We start from the raw sequence: 21,222 nt of genomic DNA on the forward strand, positions 1-21,222 counted from the left end.
CCTTTTATCTCCAACTGATCAATCTCTTAGCGTCTGATCTGCGAGCACAGCCAGAGGCCGAGCTGAGAAAAATGAGCCTGTATCCCTTCAGCAGCAGTCTAGGCTGCATTAGTTTCTCTGTATAGAGCTGCAGCTCAAAAGACAAAGGCTGGAAGCAAAGACGCGTGCTGGGTCATCTGCTACTTTCGTTTTTAACTTCTGATTTATGAGCTTATAATTTTTTTCTTTGATTAAATGGTTAAAGTTGCAACATAAATAAAGTCAGCTGAAGACTACTGTCCCGCATCCTTGCTGGTAATTAAGGTCACTCATTAGTACCTAATAATTAACAAGCTGGGTCGAATTCCCCCCACCCACACTGTAATTAAAAGTCTCTATTACACTTCAGAGCCCACAGGGGCAGAGTCTTCTTTCTCTGCTGTCTCTTGTCTTGACCTCAGCTGACTCTGGGGCCAAGAAAACTACGTAATCCTTTGAAAAGCTGTACAGGTCGTCTGAATAATATAAAGGACTTGACTGCCTTGAGGTCAAATTTCTCCAGGTGGGCAGATAGCGTGCTTTTGAGAGAAGCTTATACTGCCATCCAACTGTTCTGTTCCAAAACACATTAACCTGCGTATGTAGGCAGCATTTTAAGGCATCATTGGCACAAAATTGTTCCAAAAGGTAGGCTGCACAATGATTCTAATTGTTTACTTTGTCAAATACTAAGGGAGAATAGCATGTATCCTTCTCAATGAATGCTGGGATTTTAAATTCTTCTGGGATTTCTTAAATTTAAATATATAAATTAAACATTTAAATTAAAATATGTGTTCACCAAGTATATTTTTGCTTATTGGAGTAGCTTGTCTGTAGCTTAGCAACAAGCTAACACCAAACTCTATTGGAATCAATTGTGAGTCATGTCTCCAGAGTGCCATTTGTGTGGCATGTTGAGTTGCTGAATGTGCGGAGAGTTCACTTATGAGGATCCATTATGGTTAGGATGCTGCCTTGGAAGGCAGCTGTTTATGTAGGCATTAGGCAGCGAGGTAGTGAGGCAGCTCACTAGGTTTTGGAACAGAGCCAATTTAATCCTTAAAAATCAGGAGAATAAACGAACACAATGCATTACAGCATGTTAGTGTTTGTATGCAGTCTCCAGATTACAAACTCAAATACTGAAAATAATCATAACTGACTTGACTGGAAAGCTAGTGAAAAAAAAATGCTTCATTAATATTATAAATTAATGTAGTTTAAGCTTTGAAATTATACCACACCAACAGAGAAATGATGCTGTGAAATACCACATAGATCTGCAAAAACGTATTTTTCTTTCTTTTCTTTTCGTTTTTGTTTTTGAAAGTAGTAGGCTAACTTATGCTCACCAAGGCTGCATTTATTTGATCAAATATACAGTAAAACAGTAATATTGTGATTTTTTTTTTACACTTTTTCCAATTAAAATTTTCTATTTTAATATATTTTAAAATGCAATTTTTTTCTGTGATGTCAAATCTGAATTTTTTAGTCTTCAGTGTCACATGACCCTTCACAAAATCATTTTAATATGCTGATTTGGTTTTTTCAGTTTTTCAGGATTTTTTGATGAATAGAAAGTTCAAAATTGCAGCATTTATTTGAAATAAAAATATTTTATAATATTATACATATCTTTGCAGTAATTTTTTTATACATTTAATGCATCCTTGCTGAATAAAGTATTAATTTCTTTCTTAAAAAAAGGTTTTAATGACTTTTGAACAAATGAACGATAGATTTTAAGTATATAATTTCTTCATATATGTGTGTGTGTATATCACAAGGGACAATTTAATATTTTGATGAAGACATACATCCTCATATGAGCTTCATGAACCAATCATTAGCAAATCCTGCAATTAGTGAACCCTGCTTATCTCACACAGGCCTGTAATCACTTGAAGTAATTAAGATTGACAGGTCAGTAAGGGAATGAAGGAATCAAGCTGCCTTCTGTTATTGCTACAGACAGCGAGTGTGCTCTGTCTAAATTTGTTAGATAAGTATATCTGACTGAAATGTTTTTGCATTTCAAGCGGCGGCACGGTAGACTACTCTTATAAAAAATAATTGCAGTTTTAAAGCTTAGCCTGACTACACTGCAATTCAGCGAACATGCAGATAAAAGAATGTGAAGTGTATAATAGATAGTGTAATGACAGTTATCAGCCACCACAATGAGTCGCTTCAGCTGAAAGAAGAGGCAAGAAACATTTCAAACGGGTACATTATTTGCATTTTAAGTACACACCCATAATAAAGAAAGAAAACATTTAGCACATATTTAAAATAAAACTCACATTCAATCGGCAGCTTTCAAACAAAACTACTCATCTTTTTTTAATAAAGCCAAACAGCTAGAATGACAGCAGAGCTCTGGCTCTGTGCATTCTGGGTACGGTTTGTGACCGCACAACACCAGGACCAAAACAAACATGTGAGGGAGAGCGTAAGAGCGTTACCTGCTGCAGGAGTGGCCATCAGAGGAGCTGCTCCTGGGGCTGGGCCAGTGGACAGGACAGGGGTGAGGAGACGCACATGGAGAACACACAGATAGCAGAGAATGAACGGGCACAGAAACCAACAGGACAAAGAAATGGAAGGAAAATAAGGTAGATTAAATGATTTGTGGAAGCAAGGGTTTCGTACAAAAAAAAAAAAACGGGGGAATCGAAAAAAAATAAGGAAAAGGAAACGGGAGAGGACCCCATACCTTGGCTCTTTAACGTCAGGTGCGCCAGACCTTGAAGGAAAAAACAGGAAAAAGAAAAAAAAGAAATAAGCGGGTCATAAAAAAAGGCACGGGCGGAAACGAAAAGCATTGTCACAATGTTTGACTGCAGTTTGTGACAGACATCCTGAGGCAAACACGGATGCCAAATTTAAAGGAAACCAAAGGGGAGGGAAAAAAGGAGGAAGGTAAAATAAACACACTTCTTCAAGGGAGGGCAATAAGAGGTGTTGAGGAGGAAAGAAAGGGAGGGAGGGAAGGGAAAGGGTGAGGAAAAAAGCATTTCAATTGTCACAAGTGCCAAAAAGGCACTTGCTCACAAAAAAAAATGCTTTTTCTCCTAATGGAGCACATATTTAGTGTTTGGCAGATAGCATTCCTTAGATCATACGCTTCTATGCTATAGCAGTTACACCCATAAATGTTGCATTCGAAAGCCACAGACTCATAAAATAGCAAAGAGAGATCAGAAAGCAGTGAGGAAATGTCTCATAAAAAGCAGCGGGGACCAAGATAAATGATCCCAAGCGCACAGAGGCAACCTGTCCCAGACAGTCTATCATCTTACTAACAGACAAAAGCCTGAGAGTTGATTTCAGCGCTGTAATAATATATGCAGCTTGACAGCTCAATACCAATCAATTACACACACCGATGCGGGAGCCATTATCCGGCAGTTTGCGTTCTGTAATCACGATGCAGTGGTTGCTGTTTACTCCGACTAATGCGAAGAAGTGTTGTAGAGAAACGCAGAAGACAATCAGCAAGCTAAGCAAATCCAGATAAGAGCCGACCAAAAAAGAAGGGTCAGACATACAAATAACTGGTGAGGAGATGTTTGATCGGGTTCTATTTTATATCAAATACCATAAACAAACTGGAAAACAAAAGTACACAAACAAGATCAGTAAAAATAATGCATCAACTGGGAGCTTCGTGAAAAACCACATTAACTCCATTTACGCCTGAACCACATGGCAAAAACAATCCCAGATTTACAGAGACTGGGCCTGCTTGGAGCTCTCGTCGCCTATGCGTTTAATTTCCATGAAACAAAGGAATATTATGATTATGGCGAGCAGAGTTATAATGCCATTGTTCTCTCTGATGTTCCTGTGTGATTCCTTGACAATTACCATGGTACCATTGCTTGCCCTGCTACTTCTATGCTGCACTCTATTAGCGAGATAACGCAGCTGCAGAATAGATCATTGTAACTGGGAGTTACTAGTCATTGTGCAGCCAATTCCATAAAAAATCTCACAAATGAAGGGAGCGAAACGATAAAAGACAGTTTGGTTTATGAGAACAGAACAAGAGCTGCAACTCGTGAAGAATAACAATATGCGAAATCGCAAGGGATACGGTAAACAATGATACAGAGACGGTATCTAAGGAAAGCACAATGACGGTGATCTGAACAATGTGCAAGCCTTACGTAAGCGTTTTAGAACAAATAACAGCCTTGGGATATAGTTTTTTCTCATTTAAATATCTAAATATATAATATGACTATTCAAAGTCATTATATTATATTATATTACAGGGCTTTCTCAATTCCAGTCCCCGAGTACCACCGCTCCGCACATTTTGTATGTTTCTCTTATCACTTCAGACGTTTGTTCTATACGACCGTAAGTGCCCTGCTAAGTGGACATCACAGGATCACATCCCTAATGTGATGGCAAAGTTCTTCGTTTAAAGAAGAATTTTAGGAAATGGCTGGCATGAAATACTTTTTTGCTGATGTGCTGCAGTGTGACCTAAACCCAGAATGAAACAGAATTTTGCGAATTCTTTTATAATTATAATTGTGATTCATGCAGCTTTTATGAGTTCATATTCATTGAGAGGGTACATGGACTATTAGTACATTTAAAAAGTCATTTGTCACACCGCAGAACCATTTAGCTAAAGAAAACGAATAAAGGTGAAAAAAATGGTGAAAAACCTGAAACAGTGACCAGCACTTAATATGTACTGTCCCTTAAACACTAATATAAATTGCAACCGAAAATCTTTTATTTTAAAAAATGCCTTGAATTTGTACCCTCTGAATAATTGTGCTACCTTCAAGTAAATAATGGGCCATTTAGATTCAAATGCAGAGTTCATTAAAATGCCCCTATTATGCATTTTCGAATATTACCTTTCATGCTGTGTGTAATGTAGCTGTCTGTGAATGTAAACGATCTGCAAAGTTGTGAATACAACAGTGCACGATAAAGTTATTGTCTCAAAAAAATTTAAAAATTAAAAATTATATATATATATATAGACTCTGAACAGCCTTATCCAGTCTCACTTCCTATGTTCCACATTGTCCGCCGCAAACAACTTGCCCAGTCCTCAAACACTTTAGCATGCGCTGTACGCGGTAGACCAATCACAAAGGACTAGGCCATCTAACAAATCAGTGCAGTGTAGGCTCATGGAAAGGAGAACTGATTCTTCGAACAGCTTCAAACGAATCGTTTACGAATCATTGAGAACTGAGGTGAAATTAAATGTATATTATGAGAATACAAAAGTGTTTTTTGATCTTGCATGCATGCAAACCTGTTGTAGGAGACTCCCAAAACTATATTAGGAACCTTAAAAATTGTATAATAGGGGCACTTTAAAGCAACTGAATTAATTTGAACCCTATTTAATCCAAACATTTTCTTAAAAAAATAAGACAAAATCAACTTAATAAAGGTTTATAAACCTATATCCATCTATCTATCTATACATATCTAGCATCTATATATATACAAATAGCATCTTTCAATCCATCTATTCTTCCATTCATCTATCAAAAACTGCAAACATGTTGTTCTTCATGTGTCTGAATACAGTATAGTTATCTGGTCTGGTGTGGTGACACTTTACGTTACGATGCCCATATACTAAGAGGCGTCGCCTTTGAAGATGATACATCATTTATGTGCCTCTCCTCTCACACTTTTAGACACATAAAGAGAACCTCTTATTTATAAATGGCCCCATATCCAGACTTTCTTCTGCATGTGTTTTAGCAGTTTTTTTCCGCCACCTGAAATGGTGTTTTTTGCCTCATTCATTCTAATTTCAGTCACAAAAGCCTATAAAAGTGTCTGTCCCATGATTCCATCCGCCACTAGTCATATCTCAACTGTCACATCTGTTTCGTATAACAGTTTATGCCACAGTGACTTCTCAAATTTGAAAAATTAAGATGAAATTACCTACAAACTGGCACATAATGGAGTACAGCGAAAAAGCCAACTGCATCAACAGATAGTAAGGGAGCACACAACCACCCGGGAATTAAAAAGCAACACACACCTTGCTAACAAATATTTAAACAACGATTGGCACAGCGAAAAAAAGGTTGTGGAGCCGCTCTACTGTGAAATGGAGGCATTTACACTGTGTTTACATTCATATTTCTTGCTCAACAGCCTTAACTAAAAGGAACAAGCACACAGTCAGAAATAATTATTAAATATTAATTGATTCCAGTCTCTTAGTTCTATTACGTTTTAAAGCTATGCGCCGTTGCATTAAGACATTTTTCATTAAGCCGTTTCACTTGTGACCAACGAGCAGTCATTCTCCCACAACCGTCAATTTCTCTCACGCTCTCCAATTTGTAAAGGGGGGCGATTTATTCAGCTAATTTAACCAAGAGATACAAAGATGGACAGTAATGGCTCATAGAGAAGTCTCTCTTCCCTCCCAGTGATGCATATTTTAATATGAAACAGGTAGAGCGGCTGCGTACCCACTAAGCTGAACAGCGGACAGAGCAGCGGTAGCCTTGAGGTGTTGGTATTTTAAAAAGGAGCGTATGCTTCATGTAAACATTTATTTTCTGAGAATGCAAATGCAAGGCGTCATTGCCACAGCGCTGTCTGACGAGGAGAGGCCTGCTGCGGACGTCTGCATTGAAATGCGGTGGCCCATCTGCGTTGGCATAGCAACAGGCTCCCGTGTCTCCCTTAGTATGACGTTGCTGGCGCAACTAACCCACTCCCTTCCATTTCTTTCGGTCTGCCTGCTTCTCGCTCACATTTCTTTTCTTGTTCCTGCTCTGTTATCATGGCCGTTCACCTCCACCTGTCTGGCTTAATCTGGATGAAAGTGGTTTTCAAGAGATCAATTTGTTTAAATGGGTCAATAACATGGCCATAAAAGTGTTTACCTCAAATAGTTTTCTGGAAGAGGGGAGATATTTTTTTAAATGGCAAGCGAGTATCGAACTGCATGCTAGAATAATAAGAAGCGAGCAAATAAAATAAAAAAAATAAAAATAATTCATGGCAGGCAAATCAAAAGAGCTTGTTTAGGTTAACGTGTTTCCATTACAAGGATTGTTTCGGCCCATAAAATGCAGATTGCAAAATGTGTAGGGTGATTTAATATGAATGTCTTGGTGAATATAGTACATTTCAAGACAATCAACTAGAAATATCATTTGTAATATTGCTTTTGCAGTTTCATATAAAGTAATTACGGGATTTACTCCACATAATTCCATCCTCACATTTTGGTCTATCCCTACGTTGCTGTGGAAACAAGGCAAAATTATGCTTGCTAGCTTACTGAATTCTATGGAAGTCAGTTTCTGCTACATCAATAAATAAATAAATAAATAAATAAAATCAGCACACACGTTATTTAGACATTTTTTTTAGAGAGCTCTCATTATTTCGAAAAATAACATCAATTTAAGACAATATGATTATTTCAAGATATTTTAAAAGATACCCTAAACAGAAACTCAATCTGACATTGCATTTAAAAAATGAAATTATTTGAAGATAGCATTTCATTATTTTGAGATGGTTTAGTAGATATTACATTTATGATGTACTAGACCAAGCTACCAACTCAAAATAATTTCAATCAAGATTGAGCTCTCATTTCAAAAAATCATTTCAAAACAACATTTATTTTGAAACGAGATAATAATGAGAAACGATGCAAACTCGAAATAATTACATAGGATCTCATAATTTTGAAATATCTCATTACTTCAAGATTATTATTTTGAGATAACATCATTACTTTCAGATATCATTATTTTGAGACATTTTAAGAGATATTCCTTAATAGATGTATTATTTAAAAGAAACTACCCTAGATACAAACTCAGTAATTTGACATTTTAAAATAATGAGATTAAAATATTGAAATATGTTTTCTGAAGCAAGTCAAAACAATGAGATATTATCTTAAAATAAAGTAAATCGAGATTATTTGAGATCATCATTTTGAGAGACTCTAACTCAAAATGACTAGATAATATCTCGAATAATAACGTGTGAAATAATGACCTGTGTGATGGATTTTGTTTATTTGATGTGGCAGAAGTAGAGCAGAGCATTATTGCCACACACAAGATCATAAACATTATAAACAGAGAAAAATCACATGCTGCCTCCATCTGTGAATACTAAGAATTCTCAGGAAGCAAGTGACTGTCAGAGTCTCATAAGCTACTGGTGACAAGATGCTTTGCAAATGCTCAGTTCATAAAACTCTAAGCCATAACGGATTCTCTATCTACTGCATATCAAAACCTGATCTCTGATTAGCTCCTGCACGGCACTGAGTGAGAAACTTCTGAATATGCGGAGAGGGGATTAGCCTAAAACTCCTGGAGGCTTTCCTTCAGATGGAGGATTATATCAAGGTCACTGAGGTACTGGGAGGATTGGGCATGGCAGTGCCAGCTGTACCCGCTCTTCTGATGTCCTCACATGCCTCTGCTCGCAAGGGCAGCTGACGGTCATGGTCACTGCGGTCAAGCCTGCTCTGCATTACCTAACTGGAGCAAAAGATGGATGCAGCTGAGCTGAGCTGTGGATTATGCTCCGGCCCTCAAGAAGTGAGCAGCAGTGACATAAGAGCTTTTCCTCTAAGGATGGAAGCAGAGGTATGATAAGACTGTAAACATCCTGAAGCTGACGGTATGCATGAGAGCACAGACGGCTAACTGAGGCATCTCAACATCCCAAAACATGCTCTCTACACGCACACCGTCAAGTCATATGACCTCGACACAACGTAACAAGTGTATATGTGAGTAAAGCATGGCGTCCTGCAGGGATGTTAGAGATTTGTTTAAAACCCTGGGTAAACGTGATCGTGGGTTATCTATCTACTTCTCACTGTCCATTCTCTACCCTGGGTTAGTAATTAATCCTGGGGTCATGTTTCAAAGTTTCACACTGTATACATCTGTAAACATTGTTATTTGTATAATAAAACACTCTTATTTGCATATATGTTGCTTATTTATGAGGTCAACAACACTGACTGGATGAAAACAGCTTGTGTCACTGTTAAAATGTCGCAATCCAGTTTGGCGGTTTTAAGTCTTCTGAAATGTATCAAAGCAAATGCAGAAAATTAAACAGCACAAAGACAGATGCTGAAATTAAACAGCATTTCTGTGGCTGTACAAAGTGCATTAATACTTAATGAGATGTTTGTTTAGTTAGTAATGCTTTACAAGAAGGTTGCATTCATTAACACTAGTTAATGCATTTGGTATCATGAAATAACATAGCATTTTTTTCACAGCATTTATTAATTTATAAATTTAAGTGCCATTTTTCATCGTTAGCTCATGTTTGGATGCACAACCTACACAACCTACACGACCATTACAAAGTTTGGAGACTGTAAGATTTATGATTTTTAAGTGTATTATGCTCATCAAGGCTGCATTTATTTAATAAAAATACAATAAAACAGTATAATTGTGAAATGTTATTACAATTTAAAATAATAGTTATATATTTTAACTCAGTGTCCTAACTACATGCGACGCAACGGCGCGACGCGCAATAAATGTATCTTTTCCATGTTAATTGGAGTTTTTGTCCTAATCAGCCACGATGGCGACACGCAACATTTCTATTTTAGAACCGGTTTCTATTTCTGCAACGTCACGGCTGGAACAACAAGGACAATGATAATCTCAGATACTGATTATGTGTTTTATTCAATGTTAAAAGTGTCTAATGTGAGTCTGATTTTCATTTTGCGTGACATTTATAGCCATACTGAAAGCAACAATAGTTTACCTCAGATCTTGAAAATAAATTAAAGCAAACATGTACGTTAAGACTGTGAACTGTGAATATTTAAAAAATAATGTTAAAAAGTTTAATATTAGATGATTAGATGAATGGCTGTAATATTTGAGTGATTCTGTCAAGTCACGTTGTTGTGTCGCATCTAGTGTGTACAGCCAAATTGCTTGTCGCTGGAATCTTGTTGTGTCGCATGTAGTTAGGACATGGTGAATGACATTTATTGAAATTTATTCATGTGAGGGCTAAGCTGAATTTTTAGAAGCCATTAAACCAGTCTTCAGTGTCACATGATCCTTTAGAAATCATTCAGATATGCTCATTTGGTGCTCAAGAAACATTTCTAATCGATGTTGAAAACATTTGACCTGCTTAATGTTTGTGCTTCATTTCAGGAGTCTTTGATAAATAGGTTTAAAATAACAGCATTTATTAGAAAAAGAAAGTTGTAAATCTTTACTTTCACTTTTGATCAATTCAATGCATCCTTGTTATTGTTGTGTCGCATCTAGTGTGTACAGCCAAATTGCTTGTCGCTGGAATCTTGTTGTGTCGCGTGTAGTTAGGACATGGTGAATGACATTTATTGAAATTTATTCATGTGAGGGCTAAGCTGAATTCTTAGAAGCCATTAAACCAGTCTTCAGTGTCACATGATCCTTTAGAAATCATTCAGATATGCTCATTTGGTGCTCAAGAAACATTTCTAATCGATGTTGAAAACATTTGACCTGCTTAATGTTTGTGCTTCATTTCAGGAGTCTTTGATAAATAGGTTTAAAATAACAGCATTTATTAGAAAAAGAAAGTTGTAAATCTTTACTTTCACTTTTGATCAATTCAATGCATCCTTGTTGAATAAAAAAGAAAAGAAAAAAAAATGTCTGAAAGGTAGTTTGGATTAATAAATGCTGCAAAAGTACAGTTCATTGTTATTTCATGTTAACTATTTTAAGATATTGTGAAAAATATGATGATGATTTGAACAGAACCTCCTGCTAAAATGGTTTGAGTTCTAAATATTAACTAACTTTGAATGCTTCCTAACCAGCAAGTTCTGATTTCGGTCAATCCGCTTTACTGTAATTTTTGGTCCTCCAACTAGACAAGCACCAAACTGACATGAATCATCACGGAAATCCATGCAGATGGTATTTTCAGCAGTGACATGGCTGAGGCATCCGACCCAACACAAAAATATATTTTCCCATATCTGCTTTCTGCTACAACACCTCCATCTTCCTGTGACCACCCAAACACGAACAGGCCCATCCACAAACACTCACTGGATCTCCATGTGACAGAATTTTAATGCTGTACATACACAAACTGATGCGACACCTAAATCAAGCTTTTCAGATGTCACACTGTATTCCAGAGTGGTTGCGAGATTGCTTGAACGAGTGTCATCTTTGTTTTCATGCATTCTGCACTAGAAACAAAGTGCTGACACTGTGTGAATGCTTTAATCCAATAGACACAAGCACTTGCTTTATATGGCACATCCCTGTCCAATTCTTGCCATTTGATGTCAGCGTAGTCCTAGCGCTTGAGCTCTTCACAAGGGAAACCGAGGATGATTAAAAGTCTAGGCTAAAAACACATGTTGAAAAAGAAGGCCTCTGTCATCCACTAGTGTCACTGTGGCCTTTAAGATAACCTTCTTCTGTTGAGAACGAATACAATACAGACACTGCCAATGATCACAGGCGCTTCAATAACATCGAGTGTACATTTTAAATAGAGCAGACCTTTTCACAATAGACTGCTCCTTTTTCAAGACCTCAGAGTTACACCGCGGTTTTTGAGTTGCATTTTTTCACCATTTCCGTCTTACTATTTTAATTTTCAAACTGCTCACAAAAAAAAAAAGAAATTAAAAAACCCTGACTTTCTTCAGTGTATCTGTTAACAGTGTTTTAACATCTACTGAATAATGCACTACATCATCATTTTCAAGCCCAGACATCACATCAGCTCCGAGGCACAATATAATACATTTTAAATAACCAAGGCATCATGGATCTCCTCGATCAGAGAGACATTTTTCATCGCTAGCTTTTGAAAATCAAGATTGAGTTGATGAATTTTCCGCAGGTCTTAGACTCAACCCATCCATCCACATAAAATATCGAGGTCCTTGGAGCTAAAAACAAAAGGACGGACATCACAAACCGTGGCGTTTAAGTTTTATCATTCACAGAGAAGGTGTTGGAAAAATAATATATACTTGGGATCTTCTCCAGCATTCAAACTTGTGAGTTGTGAAGTGTCAAGCCTTGCAGGATTCATCTACGCCTAACTGCGAGGTTCAATTTATCTTCCCCATGAGCTGTATATGGCAGAGCGGTTTTGCATGACCACTGCCAGCTGCCTTAATCCTAGCCTGGGTTGCACTTACGCGCTCTAATTCAGCAGATCTAATTCAGAGATAATTTAAAAGCTGCAGGGCTGGAGGCCCGAGCCTCCGGCCCTGCAAAACTGGAGACCAAGCATTATAAAATCCTCCACAACATAAACGCTACACCGTTGAGCGTTTACTCGCGCATAGCCGGTGTGGCGCGTGCAACGACACATGATGCTCAATCTGTCGCTGAATCTGGTCTTTCTCATGCAGGTGAGTGATTTTAGTCCACTCTAGTCAGTCAACAGAACTGCAGTACAAACTGACAATGCAAGGAAGGATGACACCAGCATCAATATCAGCTCTAGCATATCAGATCTGAAAAGACAAAACATTGGTCTTACCTCCTAAAACTTGCTGGAGAGCTGCAGCAGGAATGATGGGAAAGAAGAAAGAGAATAATAAATCAACAACACAGAATCCACCATTTGTCATTCAGCCTGTTGAAACTATAATGAGCAGAGTAAAAGCCATTGCTGAAGAGAGTATGTATGTGTAATTGCTAGGTGAGACTATCAAAATATCAAGTTAGATGAGGTTTTATGTTATGGTTCATATTTAAGTAAATATATCATGCCAAATACTACTATTATGAATCAGTTTATCCAAATGTTACATGGAAAACAGGCTAAAATGCAAACTACTATAAATATAAATTTAATAACAGTATGTAGGCCTACTTGTAATCCTACACTTCATAAATATTCAGGTGTGGGAGCAAAACATCATGTGGACCCAAGAAAAATCATATGCATCAGTAAGATAAGCGTTCAAGAAAAGTGAATTAAGGAACTCAGAGGGTGAAAGTCATTTTAGAGTGGTTAAAGAGTATTACTCAAAAGCGTACATGATATCTTTGAGGGCATGTGAACTAAAATACCACCACTTGAGTATACAGTAAGTACTTACAAATGTTGTTAGCAGAAACTTTAAAAAGCTCATAACTGCATAGTCTACTGTAGATTTCAGTCTGACTAAAACATGATAAAAATGCACGCACCACTTGTTTGAGTCATAAATCAAGTCATACACTCAAATGTTATTGTCATTACTGCAGATGACTGTTTATAGTAGTCTAGATGATTAGACTCATGGGAGCTGGGATGCATGTTGCTTGTGTTGTTTTCTGAGATACAACGATTAAATCTATAAGAGTTTCTTCAACTTCAGGAACTTTTATTTCCCTGGGGTTGATTTTTATTAAAACTAACAGAATTCAACTTTTTTCTTTTTGTTATATAAAGGTCATATTAAACCTGTCTTGAAACTTTTAACCAACTCTGTGTCCAAATGTGACCCTGGACCACAAAACCAGTCTTAAGTCCGTTGGGTATTATTTTTAGCAATAGCCAAAAAATATTGTATGGGTCAAAATTGTCGATTTTTCTTTTATGCCAAAAATCATTAGGATATTAAGTAAAGATCATGTTCCATGAATATATTTTGTAAAGTTCCTACCATAAATATATTAAAACTTAATTTCTGATTAGTAATATGCATTGCTATGAAACTTCATTTGGACAACTTTAAAGGCGATTTTCTCAATATTTTGAATATTTTTTTTGCACCCTCAGATTCCAGATTTTCAAATAGTTGAATCTCTGCCAAATATTGTCCTATCCTAACAAACCATACATCAATGGAAAGCTTATGTATTCAGCTTTTCAAAAAATTGACCAGTATGGTTTTGTGGTCCAGGGTCACACATGTGCCTACTACTCTACAATAGTAGGTGAAAAACAATGTGTGTAGTATTCATAAAACAGTAGGAGAAAAGCATGACAGTTTGAGAACTCAGACAGCTTGTGATTTCGAACGCAACTAATGTTTTCGTTTATTTTTTCCTACTTTTCACGTCTTTCATGTATAGATTTTTATTGTTTTACCCTTTTCTCAGAAATACTAAAATATTTAATCTAAATCAACTGAAATAAGAATTTATCTTAAAACATGACAATCCATCATAAAAATGTAAATTACTCAATTTAAAACTATGATAATCTGAACAAAGAGTGAAATATTCAGTTTTCTCATGTACATAAACTATAAAAATAGTGTCAGATCTTGATATGAAATTAGACTCACGTCTAGTCTATCTAGTAGAACATTTTAAACCCTTAGGCTGTGTTGAAAATCCTTTACCCAGTTTGGTGGCCTTTTAAAAATTGCTTGTAAATCTCTCATTACGCTATATTATCTCCAAGTCTTGTATCTCAGTCTTGTTTTTTGGAACTAATTGGTTGCAGGTCTTATTGATCTGAGCTTATGCACCTCAGTTTTTGAGTGAAAAAAGGCATTATTTGTGGATAATTCTGACAGTGTTCACTCAAAAACTGAAGTAACAAGTGCAACTAGGCAGGAAAAAAAGTGCAAAAAAATTATATAATTATAAAAATTATATAAATTATAGTAACAAAGTGTGACTATATTTGTGAGCATTTCGGATGCATAAAATTCTAGCTATTAAATTAGAATTATAAAGATGTTGGCCATTTGAAAAAAAAAATAAAAATAAAAACATAATAATAACAAAAAAAAATCTAATGTAATTCACACCATTTCCACTATAGAATGTTATTAAATGTACAGTAAATATACAGTACATAATCTGAGATGTGGTGCAAATGACACTGCAACTGTGTCCAGTGTGTCCAAAAATGGCAGAATTCTCCTTATGCATGCAAATCAAGTGTTGGACAATATAGTAGATAAATTTATCAGACAAATTAAAATTTGAAACAAACCTTGCAGTATTTACTTCATAAATTCATCAAACCATTATCATACCATCAAGAGAAGTGCCTTTTACTTGTACAGCACGTCTTACAATGAATATATATTGTATCAAATAATTTTTTTTCAGAAAACCATGCCTTCGTATCCTCAGTGACTGGTTGTGGCAAGAAACCCCCACCCCCACAAGATCAAGTGAAGAAAGACAAAACGCTAAGTAGGAACCAGGATTATCCTCCTCCAAGGCACACATTACAATAAATGTACATATTGCTAAATATTATCTACTTACATAATATGTATAATACTAATCACATGTTCATTGTGTTTATTATTCATATGAATAAATCTTGGTACAGACAAAAAGTAATTTGGGACTCATTAATACCATAATTTGAATACTATGACGTTGAGAATACTTCTACAGCAAGTACTCCAAGAGGTCAAAAGGTCAGGTGCTAACTTAATGGCATACTTGAGACCACAGGACAGACTCAGGCAAGCACAGGTCCGAGCGAGGCTTGGAAAACCTTTACTGTGAAATAATAGGAGTCAGGGGAGGACGTCAAAGGCTTGCTAGGTGGAGCTAGTGTGGGGCTGGACGGTCTGGTCATGGAAGGTGAGTCATGTTTATTATTCATATGAATAAATCTTGGTACAGACAAAAAGTAATTTGGGACTCATTAATACCATAATTTGAATACTATGACGTTGAGAATACTTCTACAGCAAGTACTCCAAGAGGCCAAAAGGTCAGGTGCTAACTTAATGGCATACTTGAGACCACAGGACAGACTCAGGCAAGCACAGGTCCGAGCGAGGCTTGGAAAACCTTTACTGTGAAATAATAGGAGTCAGGGGAGGACGTCAAAGGCTTGCTAGGTGGAGCTAGTGTGGGGCTGGACGGTCTGGTCATGGAAGGTGAGTCAGATCACTGTTGCCACTGTGATAATGAGGAGAAAGTAGCTGTGAGAGGAGCTGTTTGCAGCTCTTAAAAGGTGGAGGGCAACAATCCTCCCTCTAAAACACTAATGAGAACACATGGTAGCTTCTACAAGGCCATTGAAAACACAGACCTAACCCTACGGCCAATTAAACAGGAATCTTTGCGAATGTTATTTTATGTTCATCATTATGTGGCCATGGAGACATTGGCACGTAAACGAGCACCCGGGAGAGGGAGGGCTGATCTATTATCCATTTTCCTAATCTTGGTCGCTCAACAGTTACAAATTAAATCTGAGGTTTCCAAGCAAATCTTAATGGACTGCTTTATCAATGAAAAGGTGATTTGGACTATGTCTGTCAGATACCACAGGTGCATTACGTGCGAGGGGGACGTTAGTGCACCCCAGCAATGTTTGCAAAGGGAAGCTGAAAGCACAACAATAGCCGGGACAAAAGACGACACAAAACCCTCAGCGCAAATGCTGCTCGATTGCCTGGAGCGAGACAGTAAATCTCTTAATCACACTGTGTTTGTGGGAGCTGCTTGCTTGGCTCTGGATATCAGGCCATGCAAAACTGTCAACCGCCCATAAATCACGAGGGCCGCTTTAACCTTTACAAGTGCTCTCCTCGGCTCCCTCAAATTGGTCACGGCAACAAAGTCCCGGAGAATTGTAATGAATTGAGCATGGCCATGAGAGCTGACATGGTGACAGCGTCTGGAGCTTCTCAAAATGAGCGTGCTAGGCTAGCGCCACGCGGGTTATTAGCATGATCTCAGCCTGTCAGTTTGAAAAAGCCAGAGTGGCATGTAATCTGTCTCTATTTAGCGAAGTGATGCTAATCCCTTTCATGAACTGAATCAGGTCCTCCAGTGTGAACTCGAATAAGACGAGGCATCTCCATCAACCACGACAATAGAGGAAGTGTCTGTTTACAGGAGCTAAAATATGAAATCAGCAGTCTTTTTGATTGCTATTGCAGTAAATCAATAATATAGGTGTCACCCACTTCACAAAACAGCTTCTCACATGTAGCATGGCTTCTTGCCAGCAACTTATTGGCAGCTCGTTTCATTACCTGTTTTTGCAAAAGTTCGTTTGATCTTCCTGCATAATTGCATGTGTGAATGTTGCAACACAGAGGCTGAAAATCACTTTAACAATGGCTTACTTTCACTGTACCTCAAAAATAATAAGTATTATAATAAGGACAAAATAAAAACGTATTTTACCTTAATTTTTTCTTCACACGTCACGTGTCATGTTTCATCTTGAGCACTGATAAGCAAGTCTACCTGGTAAACAAGTGTACTTTTGATCAAATTTTATGATTTAAAGTCAAAGTCTGGGACAATCTTGTTTGATCTATATGATTAAAATGACATATTTCCTTTTTGAAATCAGGAACAAATAAATGTTATTCCAATTACATCAGCGGCACTTAGGAACTAATTTAATGAGAATTACTCTTTATTAATTAGTAAGCTAAATAAGTAACAAGTAATCCTGTACTGGCATTTCATGAGAACATGAACTCCAGCAGTACCCCTTTGTCGCTTTGCAGTCTGCCTTTATTTTCCACTATAAGGATTTTGAAAATGCAAAGTCACACAGGCAAACCAGCAAATGCACTTGAGTGCACAGGGATGGGATTTTCCTAGGTCTAAAAGCAAATCTGACAAGCTCCACCAAGCTCCTTTTATTAAACAAAGAAAGCAAATGCAAGCAATATCTAACACGAAGATCCTTTCCCCTCTGAGAAGGAGAGCTAGCATTCATTTTGACCTTGCAAAGGCCTGCCGCAAAAATCAGGTGGTGTGTTGACAGATCATGTAGACCTACCGATAACTGTGTTCATTGCATGAAAGAAAGTAAGTGGGTGAATCATGAGGGACACCGAGTTGGAAAATTAAGTTTTATATGAATTCTCATTCTCATGTACAGATTTTTTTCCCCCACTAACTCCAAAGATAGATGTCATTATCTATATATCTATATGTGAAACTGATATTTGAACTTCCTGTATTCAAATGAATCCAACATTATTAGTAACACCACTGTAACACAAATTAATTCCTTCTATTAACCGCAGTTCATCTGTAAATAAAAAAATTAGCATTAAAAGGAATACTTCACACAAAAATAAATGTTATTTACTCCTGATTCGGTCAGCAGTTTCAAGTTAACAGCTCACTGGAAGGGAAGATTATCAATAAAAACCATCTTCAATTTCAGCCTGTTCCTCACAGGAAGCTATTATAAGGTTTCAAAAGGCAGGGACTGTGTTGCATTGCAAATGGCCACCAAGCAAAATTAACAAGGCAGCTGAAAAGACTCCATGTCCTGTTTTAATTACTTGCTGAATTGCTGCCTAGTGTGTAAACCATTATTTGGCATCTTGTGCCCTCTGCCAAGTGCGGTAAACTATGGTGCTGATTACCGCACAACCGGCTACCGGCCAAAACACACAAGCCCTGAGCCGGGTAAAAGTAGCTAACCTCACTCACTTGCATTTTGGCCCCAAAAGAAATACAAAACCGCACAATGGCAGCAGATGCCTGTCTGAAAACAAAATACAGACATGCTTGCATCCTTGGCACACACATTCGATGTTGAGGGCAACCCAGACTAATTTGTGTTGATAAATAAGACAGACTCTCAGTCTACATTATTTAATCCTGGGGAGCGGATGGCCTTGTTTTCACAGTGAATGCTCGTTCCCTGAACACTTAAAGAAAAGCCTCTGCGAATTGAGTTTCTCATACAGAGTAAAAAGACCAGTGTAGTAATGAAGTCCAACATTACATGAAAAGGTTTTTGTCTGATGCAAACTAGACCTCTTCAGTGCTTTGCTCTTGCTTTTATAGAAGACTGTAGACTGTAAGGGTGGGCGGCATGACCAAAAACCTTATATCACTTAATATAAGAGTAATTGTAAATCATGGTAACGGTATACATAATGAAACAGTTATTTTTGCAATATTGAAACCGTTGTAGCTCAAACAGTATGGCACTAGCATTGCCAAGGTCATGGGTTTGATTCCCAGGTAAGCCGTGAATTGATCAAAGGTAAACCTGGAATACAATGCCAGTGAGCTGTTAAGTCGCTTCAGATAAAAGCCTCTGCCAAATGCATAAATGTAAAATAACTTAGAAAAATGTATCATTAAAATCATATCATGCTTTATATATAATATAATAGAATGAATGAATGAATGAATGAATTATATTATATTATATTATAACAATTGGTTTGCATTAGTGTGAGTACAGTGAGTGAGTACAAGTTATTCATAAATACAAGTTATAGAATGAATGAAATCAAATACTATAAAATACAATAGAAAATAATAGGGGCTTTTAATAATATTTTATATTATTATTTTAATAATAGAAGAGAAGAGAAGAGAAGAGAAGAGAAGAGCACCCATCTGTGACAGTTTGCAGAATGTATTATTTTTGCTTACTATAGTTTTTCGCTTGGTGCCAGATTCTTTAAACCACAATGAGGATATACTGCAGTATAAATGATACAGCAGAATCTCGTCCAGCCCTACAAGACTGTAGTACTGTAAAGTAAAGTAAAAGTAAAAGCCTGCTTTCGTCATCTCCAGGCATATGAAAGCATCCCGTTAATGCGGAACACTTGTGCCTGTGTGCAATTCTGCTTATGTGCCTTTTAAAATGGTAACTGTACTGATATTAAGAACTCCCAGCAGGCCCGTGTTAATGCTGTGTGTATATATATATATATATACACACACACACACACACACACACACATATACATATATATATATATACACACACACATATACATATACATATATATATATATATATATATATACACGTCACAGAAGCGGTGGTGATAATACAGCATCTGACCAGCACTGCAGTTTATGCACTGCTCATATATTGGATTGAGACCTCATTAGCATGCCTGATGCAGATGCGAGAGAAAAGATGCACACACTGCTGATATATCGCTTTGGCCTAGATTTCTATTGTGGCGAGGGCAGCCTTAATTGATACTGACGGCCCTCTTAGCTTTGAGGGTAAAAGCCTGCAAAATTTCACCTGGGAGGTTTGACAAGGGCACGGCGATGGAGACCACTTCCCACTCACAGCCTGGGAATATTGTTAAATATGAAAAGACATGCGTGTAATTAACCACCACCATTTGATGAGTCTCTGCTAATTCTTCCGAGGATTTGTTATACCAATACTTAACTAGAAATAATAATTACACTGTGACTCTTGATTATCTATGCATTTTTTTAAACACTCAAACACTCAAATACTGTGTTTGATAAGTCTGTCTTCCAATGGATAATCCCTGGAGTAAAAGCAAGGAATTAAATCATGCGAAAACCAATTGTTCTCTTTAATATTGTCCTTTACCAGTGTCAAATCCAATTTGCTCAATCAACTTTCAGGATGATTTATTTTTCTGTTCTTAACATCTCCCCGTCCCACATATCTCTCTTCTTTTGAAGCGCCGGAAAATTTCATCTTAATTCGAAACGTACTTGCTGGCGTTCTCTTGGTACAGAGCGAAGCCCCGTTTCCTGTCGACTCCACAGTGGGTAACCTGAGACTGCATTAAGTGAAAAGCCAAGCGTGAGCTGCCACTGTCTCTGTCCTCGCTGCCTGTTCAATTAGAAGAGGACACGGGCCAAATATATTTCTGTATGAAGTCATGCAGATTTGGCCTCGGGTTTAACACCGTACCGCCATATGACAGACGGTGACTTCTCCAAAGGGCTGAGACATTGCTGAGTGACCCTAATTAGTCTACATATATCACCTAGAACAGTTTCTATGGCAAACTGCTCTCCCATGTTCCAACACATGTCCATGTTTTCATCAAATTAGTAGGGGAATATGCTACACATGCATACAGATCGTACACAGCTAGAATTACAAATGCAAACATTTTTTCTTCTACTACAGGTCTGTAGAGGTAAGGCATGATCATTTTCTGGCAAAATACATCAATCCAAAAGGCTTGGATATGATTTACTGGTGCTTTTTATTGGATTTTGCATAATAATACTGATATCAAATTAAAGATGTCTCATGGTGATAATGCTAAGATGAATTAGGATTATTACTTTGGTAGGTAACATGATTTTCATTTATATTTCTGAATTTTCTGTATCTCTTTATTATAACTACATTTCCCCCTATTTTGTTTAGCTACATTTTCAGTAATAAAAAGGCCAAAAGAAACCATTTGATTTGAATGAAGCTGATATCAGGGTACAAATAATGTACTATCCTTATCTTTCTGTCACATGTTTGT

The 21,222-nt window shown here is 37.1% G+C and overlaps 1 protein-coding gene across 1 annotated transcript in view; it reads right to left on the reverse strand.

Annotated features, from left to right (window-relative positions):
* LOC107715401 (neurexin-1-like) overlaps positions 1-21,222 on the reverse strand; it is a 422,466-nt gene that overhangs the window by 326,654 nt on the left and 74,590 nt on the right. The window contains exons 3-5 of the mRNA XM_016521533.1: positions 12,577-12,597; positions 2,741-2,770; positions 2,490-2,528 (exon numbers count right to left, since the gene is read on the reverse strand). Of these exons, the coding sequence (XP_016377019.1) occupies positions 2,490-2,528; positions 2,741-2,770; positions 12,577-12,597 (90 nt within the window). The remainder of the gene's footprint in view (positions 1-2,489; positions 2,529-2,740; positions 2,771-12,576; positions 12,598-21,222) is intronic.

The sequence above is a fragment of the Sinocyclocheilus rhinocerous genome, unplaced genomic scaffold, assembly GCF_001515625.1.
Source record: "Sinocyclocheilus rhinocerous isolate Xijiao unplaced genomic scaffold, SAMN03320098_v1.1 scaffold299, whole genome shotgun sequence".
In the NCBI taxonomy this organism is placed as follows: domain Eukaryota; kingdom Metazoa; phylum Chordata; class Actinopteri; order Cypriniformes; family Cyprinidae; genus Sinocyclocheilus; species Sinocyclocheilus rhinocerous.